Raw genomic sequence first — 12,425 nt, 5'->3', positions numbered from 1 at the left:
TCCAATGATTTTCGTACCTAAAATTATATTAACTTTATCTAAATCATTCTAATGAACATAATAAATTTTTTTTAATATTATTAATTAGATTAAAGTTAAAAAATAGAATCAAGATAATATCAATAAAGAGATAAAAAAGGACATATAGATTATCAATTTTTTATGATAAAAATAATTGTCAGATCTATTGATTTAAAAATTATATGAAAGAATGATACTGTCAAATTTTTATGTCATTATTTAGATACTTATTTTTTTTACTTTGTTAGAAATAAGGAAGGAGGAAGATAGGTGTCTGGTTTAATTGATGAGTTGCTTAAACCCCCTCAGGCAAACTTAGCCAACTTAATTTCACAATGGGATACGTCGAGGAGAAATTATTTGTAATACCTGATTAAACATTACAGGCTCCCAGTTACAGCCTAACATGAAATCGGCAGCAGTCGCCGACTAACTTTATAATAGGATACGTCGGGGGATCCGCGGGACAAGTCGCCGTTGCGAAGGCGTTTTCTTCTTCCTTTTCTGCGGGCTGTTGCACGCAGGGCGGTTCCATAGTTTCACCTTTGATCTAGCGGGCCGTCAGATCCGCAGCGTTTATTTGCTCTCGCGCCCTCTCTCTCCAGCGAGAGTCTGAGAGGAGTGGTAGATCTAAAGATCCCCGAAGCCACTCCCATGGAGGTCGAGAAGCGGAACTCGGAAGCCGGAGAGGAGGAGGAGGCCATGATAGCGTCCGGCCTCCTCCCCCTCGCTGGCCCTTCTCAGCAGCCCTACGTCTCCGAGCTCCTCTCCTTCACCCTCGATCGCCTCCATAAGGTCCATTTCCTCTCCCCCTTCCTCCTCGTCCTCTCTCTCTCTCTCTCTCTCTGGCATCGTCGATCTCGAATTACCCTAGATCTGGTAATGGATTCGCAGGAGCCGGAGCTTCTCCGCGTGGATGCGGAGCGCATTCGGAGACAGATGCAAGAAGTGGCCGTCGGTAATTACCGTGCCTTCATCGCCGCGGCTGATGCCCTTTCCTTCATCCGGGAACAGCTCACCGACTTCGACAAGCATCTCGAGTCCCTGGTACCTTTTAAAACTTCACTTCAACCCCATCTTCTATTGATAGCAGCGATTTTCCCTTGGCCAGTAGTAGATCTATTTAGCTTCCCCTCGGGCGTTATTCTTTCTTCTTTATCTTTCTTATTCTTGATTTAAGAACCGTTCTTGATAAGGGTGTGATAAGCAATCCATTAAACCCTTTCAAGAATTCGGGTCAAGCGAAACTGCATGCTGAAATGGAGAAACTTAACAAAAGTGGGTAATCTTTTTGAGGTTAATAGTGCCATGCACCAAAATTTTATTAAAATCAGTAGAATTGGGTGTTTTTGTATAATATATAGATACCTGATACCGAGGCCAGAGAGCACATTACCAGTAGAAGCGTGCATAAACTGTGCATGAATTGTAATTTCCCTCTAAATAAAAGCAGGGTGGTTTTACCACCTTCCCCTTTGTAGAAAAAAATCAAAAACAAAAATGTGCTTAAATATCAAGCTAGTTCGATTGGGAACTGTTATAGAATTGTATATTTAATTTTCCTAAGCAACATGTTATCAAACTGTGATTCCATATACTTAAAATGACATTTACTGTAGAAATAATTAACACGTCATTTGTACCTCCAACGATTATGCTGTAATTATATGGTTATGTGATAGTTACAAGAAATTGTACCCGAAAGAAGTACTTTTAGTCCGATCTTGACAGTTGTTATCTGCTTTTCGCAGGTAACAGAGATTCCAAATCTTACATCTGGTTGTACTGAGTTTATTGAATCTGCACAGCAAATTTTGGAGGAGAGAAAGCTTAACCAGACATTGCTTGCCAATCACAGTACTTTGCTTGACCTGCTTGAAATTCCACAGCTAATGGACACGTATGTGCTTGATTTTCAGTAAGCTAAATGCTAAATGAGGTCTTAATGCTCATCCTTTGAGTTGGCTTTTGAAATTCTCATGATTCTTCTTTCGATGATACCTAGAGAATAATTATGGACTGTAATTCATCAAGTGCACTGTTGCATCTTTCGCTGCCTTCATTGTTGGATACAACATATTGTTCCCTGAAGGCTCTTGCTTCAGCATATGGGGCTCTTTAAGAAAAGAAAAATATTACTGTAGGATTTAGGGTCTTGGGTCTTGCTTATGTTACTAATTGGTTAGGATTTTCTTTATTCTTTTTTCCTTTTTTTTTGTTCTTTTTTTTTCTTGCCAGAATGTTCTATTTACATAGTTTCTCCTTAGAAGTTTGTTAAATATTTATTTTTTAATATATGTTGTCATGACTATTGCAATATGACATGGATGCCATTCACTGAAATTTCACACTAATTTAGGCAAACTGGCTGTTCGATATCAGATTGGTTCTATGGTTGTTTGGCAATGGTTAAGGAAGTGCATGCATTATTTAAAGGAGGCTAATTTGAAATTGAATCTTGTTATGCTTGTGAAATCGCTTTTATTCTTGTATTGCTCTATATAGTAAGAAAGAATACATGGTGTCTGTTCCCCCTTTCAATAATGGGGATCTTAATTTGTATGGCCAATCTGAGATAACTGGTCCAGGGTTCTGCTGATTGTTGTTTATGAATTTTACTTCTTATCTTTTGTATTTCACATGCTATTGAATCTTTTGATCAACGCTGTATGTCGTTTTGTAAGAAATAAGCTATATAAAGTGTGATATTTATAGTAATAGTTGATGGTTGGTAAGCTTCTTAGAAAATTTAATGTATTAAATAAGAGATATTACCCTGTGTAAGAGACCAACAAAAAGTCTCTTTATTTTCAGTGAACTATTTACTTTGTTTTATTTTCATGTCATGCCATGATCTCGGTACATGCACTTTCATGATGTTTATGTTCATTTCCTATTCTTATGTGCAAAACACATGATTTAGATCTACTAGTTTTCTACTTTGGTTTTTTGCTGTTCTTTTGTTTTAGTATTTTCAGGGTTGTTCTTTTCCCTTTTCCTTTTTCTCTTATTTATGATTAGAAAACATCCTGCTTGCAGAATGTAGTACTAATTAGATGATTTTCATCATCTAATTATTGGATTCATTTTGATCTAGATTACGGCAATATATAGCTTACTTAGATGTTTATTTTCATATACTCATGAAATAGTTCCTTTTCTTTGTCTGGTCATGCCTCATTAAGAATTGTACTTAAAAAAGCAATCCAATGTTGCTTCACAGATGTATTAGGAATGGTAATTATGATGAGGCCCTTGATTTAGAAGCTTTTATTCACAAACTATCGAAGATGCATGCTGAGTAAGTCCTTTGTGTCCATTGAGGCCAAGTGCCTGCTTTTGGCATTTTTATAATAGAACTGTTCCAACCAATATTTCATTTACCTATAGATGCCATGATAATAGTTAGCATTTGATACTTGGAATCAAGGTTACCTGTCATTCAGGCACTGGCTGCAGAAGTCAGGAAGACGATGCAGTCTCTACTATCTCAGCTTCTTCAGAAACTTCGATCTAATGTTCAGGTAGCCTATATAGCATGTTGAAAGGCTTCATCTTGGATACATGCAATAACAAGCTCTTGTTTGTTATTCTACTTGAGATCAATGTTTTGAAGAACTTAATTTTACTTCAATAGCAGTTTCCTTTTTTTTCCCTGATGGATGTAGCTGAGCTTATCTTGATGGTGTGCAGTTGCCTGAGTGCCTCCGGATTGTGGCACATTTGCGGCGTATAGGAGTATTCAGTGAATCTGAATTGCGTTTACAGGTGCAGTCAGTGTCCAATCTTTTATGTGTTTTCAGTAATTCCAGCAACAAAAAAATAAAAAAAAATCCTTATGGACTAAATTATAGCTAGGAAATCTTTTAGCTAATTAAATTGTATCATTGTTTATGTTCAGCCACAGAGTCTGGTGGAAGGATAAAGTCTTTTTAATATTTTTGGCCGATCATTGCCATGTATCTTGGGTTTCTGATGATTTTTAGAGGATCAGAGCTTAAAGATGTTTAAATACAACCTGTAGTAAATTTTTTTAATCTTCCAACCTCAGTTCAATGATGAGACTGTTGAGTTTAGATTAGGATGATAACCAATCATTGATAATTAAAAGTGCTTATAAAAAACTGTAGCAACCATATACTGTACGAAAGAACTGATTTGAGATTTTCTGCACGTTTAATTGTCTTTCTTCTGTTACTAACCATCTGTTTTGTGGACAGTTCTTAAGATGTAGAGAGGCATGGCTTTCAGGCATTCTTGATGATTTGGACCAAAGAAATGTTTATGAATATTTGAAGGGAATGGTAAATTGCCACAGGATGCATCTATTTGATGTTGTTAATCAATACAGAGCAATATTCAACAATGATAAATCTGGGATTGAGGAGAATTATGATGGTGGACTTCTTTTTAGTTGGGCTATGCATCAAATTGAAAATCACCTTGGCACTCTGGAGGTCATGCTTCCCAAGATCACTGATGGTGGATCACTGTCAAATGTACTTGATCAGTGCATGGTGAGAACTTTTCTATACCTTTAAACGGACCACAATTTACGCCACCACATGACTTCTGGACTGCATTAAACATAGCCATTTATATAATTGTAGAAGAATACCTCTAGTTACCACATGTGGAGATAGTTATCATTGCCTTTTCTGTAGATTTAGTGGTGATAGTCAAGTTGTTGTGTTATCAACAGTATTGTGCGATGGGTCTTGGCTTGGTTGGATTGGATTTCCGAGGCTTGCTTCCACCAATATTTGAAGAGTAAATGAACATTTTGGTTTTGTTCCAAACAATTCGTTAGATTACCTTTAGTATTTTGTTTGACTCGTTTTACAACTGACATTGTTTTTCATCTCCAGTGCAGTTCTTAACTTATTCTCAAAGAATATGAGCACAGCGGTTGACAATTTTCAGGTATGCGTGCAACTGGACAAATTTCATTCGTGAAGTGTTGATTATTCATTAATCATGACTAATGGTTTTTCTATATCTTTCCATCAACCAGCCCAGTGGCAGACCTTATACCTTTTTATCCATTTACACAAATTCAAGCCCTTATTGTTGTTATCAAGGCCTTCTCAGATCTTTATTATCCATTCCTTTACCATCTTGCCTGGTCCTCCTTTAACCCCTACTTGTGCAATTCCAGCAGTTTGCATTGCACATTCCAATCTCCAACCTTTCTGGATTTATGAATCAAACACTGGAATCTGTTCAATTTCATCTTCATTGTGTGCCTAAACTCTCTTTATTGCCTAACATTTCAACTTGGATAAAACTTCAGGCGCTTGAGGTATTATCATACAATTCTTTTTTTGATTCCCAAATATGCAATGATCCAATGATGCTGCAGAAGCACCTTTATACTTCTCCTACTATGTTGCAGTCCTTTTAAATTCTTTTGTTTATCTCCATTACTTTGTCTGCTATCATATTGAATACATTTCCTGATCTTCATTCTCTTATTCACATATCCAAAATAGAAATTGTATCATATTGACTAGAAGCTTACTTTAACTGTCGTGACTACTTTTAACAATAGACTTGTTGTTGTTCTGTACTTATCCTTACCAACCTCAATAATTGAATTTTGCTTTTTGTAGATTTACGTGAACAATCTCCATAGCTTAAGACCAACCCACCACCCTCACCCCCCCCCCCAACAGCAAGAACAACAAAAACTCAAAAAAAAAAAAAAAATCCAGAAACTAGGGGGAGGGGTGCAGTTTGTTGACCTTCCTAGCAGAATCCAGCCTGGATTTGGATATTGCTATCATTTTTAATATATCTTCTATCCAATTCAACAATTTGAGAGACTGCGAGCATATGATTTACATCTTCATTTCAAGACTAAAATTTCTTGTTTATAAATTTTTTAGTTCATAGAATAGTCCGAGCATTTCAGCTGATAAAGAATTTGTATCTTTACAGAGTTCACTTGTGATTGTAACCTTTGCCTTTATTAGGTTGTCCTAGATTCACATCGTTGGGTTCCCTTGCCATCTGTTGGCTTCACAACCAATGGAGCAATTGATGAAAGCTATGATGATGTGAGTCCACCTTCTATTCTAATGGAGCATCCACCTATTGCCGTGTTTGTTAATGGTAAGTCCGACTTTTTGCATATGATTCTGCTTGGTCCACAGTTAATTCTGTTCTCTTGTTAAATGTCGTTCTTTATGCTGGTACTGAGCAAATCTAATGGTATTGTGTAAGTGGCATCAACTGGTATGGAGACATCAAGTATCTGAACTCTAAAGTATTTTGTAGGATAGATTCGGGAGGAAGTGATTGGGTGATCATTTTCCTACTGGGTAACACATCATTTTATAAGAGACTATTCTATAGTAGACACTATCAATATGGGTCTCAGTTGTAGATGGAAAAGGTGGAGGGTTGATGTTAGGTTGACAGCCAGTAGTATAAAACATGTTGAATTGTAAACATCAGGATAAGCCGACCCCAAATAGATGGAAAAGGGTTAATGGTTATGGATTTGGTTATGTAAACTTAAAAAAAGTGATACATTTGAACATTTATATCAAAATAAAATTTACATCCAAATTCTGTCTTATTCACGCATGCTAGACTTCTGAGACATAAATGGAGAATCTGAAATATGCACATACATATCAGTAGTCAAACTTGTAAAGTAAAATCAAATAATTAGTCAGAATAATAGGTTGGGTTAAAACTGCAATCTTTGATGTAGGGGCAATTTGAAAGAATCGTACTGGTCTCTCCTTCAAGGAAGAACGTAGTGTGGTTACTGTGGTGGTTGAAAGGCGGAGTGGATGTGATGCTGAGGTGGAGAGGCAAGGATGCTGGACTGGAGGGTGAGTGACAATGTTGTGAGTCTCGTGTCACTGACAGAAAGTCCGCAAACAGCAGTGGTGGGTGTAGTGATGGTGTGGGATGGTTGGACCTGGGTGGTCAGTTGATAAGCAAATGAAATGTGCATATAAATTTAACTAGGGGACAATATAGGTATGGTGGTGAAAAATAGAGGGATTCAGGTGCAGCAAGGATGCCAATAATGAAATGAAAACCATGCAGGTTGTTAGATGGCATCTGAATGGGTATTAGACATGTTAATAGGTGACGTAGATATGGTTAACTTTTGTTTGATCATTGATTATTTTTCTTCTAACATAATGGACATCACCTAATGGTTGTATGATGCAAATGTTAGACATATATGGTGTTGTATGAAAGAACTAAGATCTTAGAGGTGTTATATGGTATCCATCATTTTCCTGATATGAATTACAGAAACGACCTTTTTTTTGTCAAATTTATAATTTTGGCATTCCATCCATGACCATGACTAAGAGCATATCAAATATTAACTGTTTTTCTTCGACATTTCTGAAATTAGGAAAATTTGTTTTTTTCTTTTTTGTTACGGTGGTATCATTAATACCTCGGATTCATATCCGAGGCGTAGATTTGGAGGTATGCCGAGCCATATGCTTGTTGTAAAGAGCTATATCTATGCTGAGATGAGCTATCCTGATTATAATTTGGTCATTTTTCTCTGGGCTTTGCACCATGTGTAATGCAACCATGACCATGTACATTACTATTCATACGAAAACAAATGCCTTTAAACCAAGTGGACATGAAGATTAATGGTGCAGAAAGGGTGACAAAAAGTTTTTAGAGAATTGTTTAACATGTCATTGCCTGTAGTGTAAGGTCTTAATACAATAAAATAAATGTGCATGCAAAAGTACTCCTATTAGACTGTCTTTCAAAGTCGGAAAATTGTCTCTAATTAGATGTGTATCGATCATCTGTGTGCAGGGCATCTTGTGGTTGTCTTTGTCATGGACAAAAGTAGAAAAGTTACATTAAATTTATCTCCAATTTTGTAGTTTATCTTCCAGTTAATCTGTAATTTAAATTCAAGCCAAATTGTTTGCTGTTTGATTTAGAGATTTCATGGCGCATACATTCTTTCATTTATTCCCACTTCTGCAGGTGTTTCAGCAGCTATGAATGAATTACGACCCTGTGCCCCGGTGAGTCTAAAGCATGTTTTGGCTCAGGAAATTGTCAAGGGACTGCAGGCTGTTTCTGACTCTCTAGTTAGATACGATGCTGTTCGGGTGCTCCGTGGGAATGAGTCTAATCTTTTTCTTTCACTCTGTCAAGTATTCGTCGAGGTTAGTTGAACTTTAACTGGATTTAATTTCTGAACTTTACATAGTTATCCCCCAGCTCATGACCAGTTTCTTACTCTTTTATTTTCTTTTCCTTTTCCTTTATGGATTTTGTAGGTTGCATATCCTTATTGTGCAACTTGTTTCGGTCGCTGTTATCCTAATGGAGCAACCTTGATCATAGAATATAGGAGTATTGTTGGTGGTGTCAGCCAACTTTTGACAATCTCCCCTGTTAAAGGACTTAGAAATTCCACGGCGAATACAAAAGTGAAGCAAACAACTGAAAATGGTGATGGTTTGGTTGTTGATAATGGACCACCTGACGTGGAAGACTTGGGGGTCGCTAATACAGATCAAAGTGACACAGGGTCTGTGCCGACAGAAATGCAAAGCAGTGCATAAACGGTTCCTGTTTGATCTGCTAATATCTGGATAAAGCTGGGAAGTTCTGCGATTATGCTCTTTCCCATGTTTTTCCCTTGGATATCTTCAAAGGGGATTGAGAATATACTATTAAAGATTGGTGCAGCATTTTCGCTCGACTCATGCTGTTTTTGTATGCACTTGGCATTATTGACATCGACGAGGTTCATGCTGTTTAGTCAACTCAGCATTATGGATCTGGCCCCAAGATTTTCATCACCAATGCGAGGCTTCCATAGACTCGCCCGCACAGTAGTCCAGAATTATACAGGCTTCTTTTTCTGTGATCAATTTGTCATTTATTAGTCATAAGTGCTAGCTTTTTCTAGTGTACTACAGTAGTGGATTGTGATCTTATTTGATATCATGTACATCAAATGAAATTCGAAGTATATCATCAAAAAACTACTCTGTTGATGTTGTGAGTGTAGATGGAACGTTTAAACAAGGATGTTTGTAGCATCTAAATTGTATTCTGTGCTTTTGGTATATCTAGATCCGAAGTATAGTGGAAGGAGAGGACTGGACGGTGAGTCAATAGATGCCTTTCGAGGTGGATAAAAGTTTTCAGCTTTCTAAGGATTTGGATTTTTTTCAGTAAGCCGTTCAGAGAGCATCTAGCTATCGAATAATTTTTTGTACATCATATGCGGTGTAGAAAAAATATATCATTTTATTTGATTGGATCATGTAGCTATTATTTTTCAATGCGTATTTAATTTTACAGTTCTGTTTTTTTATTTTTAATTTTAAATAGAAAAATATCTCATCTTCTAAAAAAATTACGAATCCTATGATCATATTATGATATCCGCGGTTAAATTATAATTTTTTATTTATAATTTGATGTCATAAAAAAATATTTTTATCATTTAAAAATTTTATAAATTTTTAATGATGAAATATCTTTCTCTTTATGATTTTTTTAAAAAAAATTATGACTTTCTGTATAATAAAGTCATAATTTGATCGTAAGATGTCATAATATGATCAAAGATATCATAATTTTTTTCAAATAGGAGCATTTCTGTCATTCAAAATTTTAAACAAAAAAATAGAACTACAGATATTAAAATGTTATTAAATATGGTTGGAAAGTGATGATTATATGCTCTAATATGATTGGATAATACACTTTTTTTTTCCTCCAACGATAATTTGTGCATTGCTAATATTTTTTCTCTTGGGCAGTCTCCATTGACAGAGCTAATCAATGCTATAGTTCCTGTAGCACTTTGTTAAGCATTAGACTGAAATTGGATCGGATATCGATTGGATATTAGTATATTCATATCTATATTTATTTTTTCTGACGAATATAAATATAGATATGGATATAATTCGGATATAAAAATTCATATCTATATTTGTTTAAATAAATAAAGATACAATTAAGATACTACAAGTATGGATATAATTACAGATATAGTTTAGATAATTAAACTTTATGACTACATAATCAAAGATATTATTAAATAAATGATAAATAAATTAATAACATATTTATAAGATTATATTTTTTTAAATTAATAAGTATTATATAAAATTATATATGGTTACATGTCGATTCGAATATTCAGATATAAATCGGATAATTATCTATTCATATCTATATCTTTTTTTTATAGATATAGACATGAATACGGATGTTAGTTGAATCCTTAAATTTCTATTCATATCTGAATTGATTCGGATACTAAAACGGATCCGGACATATAATATTCATACTACTTTCACTTCTATTAAGTGTTCTGTTTGACCATGTTGGGCCTAAACTCATCTCCACGCCACGGACATAAAGTTAGGTCTGTTCTTATAACAAGAGTAATTTTTTATGTATCGCATGTGGTATAATAGAAGCATATCATCGAATAATATCGAGACACGTAAGATACTTAGATGGGATAGAATTTAATGCCGCTCAGTATTTTTTTTTAATTTTCAGAGACGAATATATCCTTCTCTTAATAGAACAAAAAAATAGTATTATTACTTCTAATATCTTGCATGACTTCTTATGGATATATATGATATCTCGAACAATATATATAATTTTTTATGTCTTTATAATATCTTGAATAAGATATATGTGATGGCCCGGCCCGAATAAGAATCCCAGCCCACCAAAGCCCAAACAAAAAAAAGAAGAAGAAGAAAAATAGGGGAGAAGACTCCCAGGGAGTCTTCTTCCTCCTCTCGCCGGCTCCCAATCGGAGTCGGAAAGAGCCCCCTCCGACTCTATTTAAAGAGGAAAACCCTCCTCTCTCCCTCTCATCGAGAAATCCCGGGGCAAAACGATAGAGATCGCCGGAAAATCCACTGCGGAAGACCGACCTGTGTCCGTCCAATTGCTTGTCGGAAAAGCCTCGCCGGCATCGGAGGTAAGCCTCCTCCCCTTCCTCTCTTCTCTCCTTTCCTTCCCATGTCGGTGTACACGCTCGTCGGCGACCGGAGTCGTCGGATTTTGTTGCGAAAGAAACCTTTATTTTGTCATTTTTTCTTTGATTTCCGACGTCGGTGGTCACCGTTGACCACCGGTTTGGCCCTCCTCTTGTCGTTGGGTCGCCCCCCCTCCTGCCGACGGTCGGCCTATGTCGGTTGCACCATCGGTCGGCCAGCCAACAGGGGATTGTGACTATTTCGGCCCAAAGGAACCCACGGGAAGAAGAAGAAGGAGGAGGAAAAGAAAAGAAGAAGAAGAAGGAAAAGAAAAGAAAAAGAAAAGAAAAAGAAAAAAAAAAGAAAAAGAAAAAGAAAAGAGAAAGGAAAAAGAAAAGAAAAAAAAAGAAAAAGAAGAAAAAAATAAAATAATAATAATATAATAATAATAAATAGGATTTTTTCTCCTTCTCTTCTGTGAAGAAAAAGAAAAAAAAGAGAGAAAAAAATAAAATAATAAATAATGATATAAATAATAAAATATAAGAAAGAGAGTTTCTCTCTCTTTCCTCTCTTTCTTCAGTCTGAACTAATATTTTCTCTCTCTAGAATTGAACTTTCTCTCTTTACTTTCTCTCTCTAAAATCCTCCCTCTAGATTATTTCTCTCTCCTAAGATTTTTTAGAATTTTGAGAAGAATGATGATAATCCTAGTGATGGATTTTTGATCTGTGATCACCGGATGGTACACCAACATCCACTTTGATCAGATTAGGTATTTTTAAGATTCTATTTTTCATGATTTTATTGAATTATCTATATGATAATTTTAGCATGATTTGATCTGATCGATCAGAATTTGTTGAATCATATTGTCTGAAAAATTCAAGATGAATTTTCTCTCTCTAGAATTTTTTCTCTCTAAAATTTTCTGTCTCTAAAATATTCTCTCTCTTGATTGATTCTCTCTCTAAAAAGGTTAGTGAATGAAGAAATTTTTTTTAATAGTCCTGATCTGATTCTAATGAAGAACCTTGATCCATGATTGTCGGGCAGTGTACTGGTACTTACCTTGATCAGATCTGATATTTATCAATTTAATTATCCATGATCCTGATTTAATCATGATTTGATTATGTTGATTTCACCACTCGAGATATTGGACCAATCGTAATGTTGGATTGTGTCATCTGATCAATTCGAATTGTACCTCATGAATTCTCTCTCCTCTGATTTTCTCTCTCCACTTGATTTTATGAAATCGATGAAGAAACTCGATCCTATCACTTCTTATCCAATTTGATCTGATAGTCAAACTTTGGATTGTTTAGGTCATAATTAGATTTTGATTAGATGAAATTAGATGATCGGACCCAATCTAAACCGTTGAAATATGGTATTCATATTTTTTTCTAATTATTGAAA

The 12,425-nt window shown here is 35.5% G+C and overlaps 1 protein-coding gene across 1 annotated transcript; it reads left to right on the top strand.

Moving 5' to 3' along the window:
• Positions 1-501: 501 nt before the first annotated feature.
• Positions 502-9,083, top strand: LOC105047691 (conserved oligomeric Golgi complex subunit 8). The gene is made up of 12 exons (XM_073258881.1): positions 502-816; positions 916-1,068; positions 1,773-1,921; positions 3,245-3,322; positions 3,452-3,545; positions 3,715-3,789; positions 4,242-4,538; positions 4,724-4,791; positions 4,890-4,944; positions 5,997-6,135; positions 8,014-8,198; positions 8,313-9,083. The coding sequence occupies exons 1-12, from the start codon at positions 676-678 to the stop codon at positions 8,598-8,600; spliced, it is 1,722 nt and encodes a 573-aa protein (XP_073114982.1). The 5' UTR covers positions 502-675; the 3' UTR covers positions 8,601-9,083.
• Positions 9,084-12,425: the final 3,342 nt, after the last annotated feature.

Source organism: Elaeis guineensis, chromosome 6, assembly GCF_000442705.2.
Source record: "Elaeis guineensis isolate ETL-2024a chromosome 6, EG11, whole genome shotgun sequence".
Classification (NCBI taxonomy): Eukaryota; Viridiplantae; Streptophyta; class Magnoliopsida; order Arecales; family Arecaceae; genus Elaeis; species Elaeis guineensis.
The sequence above is the reverse complement of the archived record's forward strand: the minus strand, read 5'-3'. Positions and strand labels throughout refer to the sequence as shown.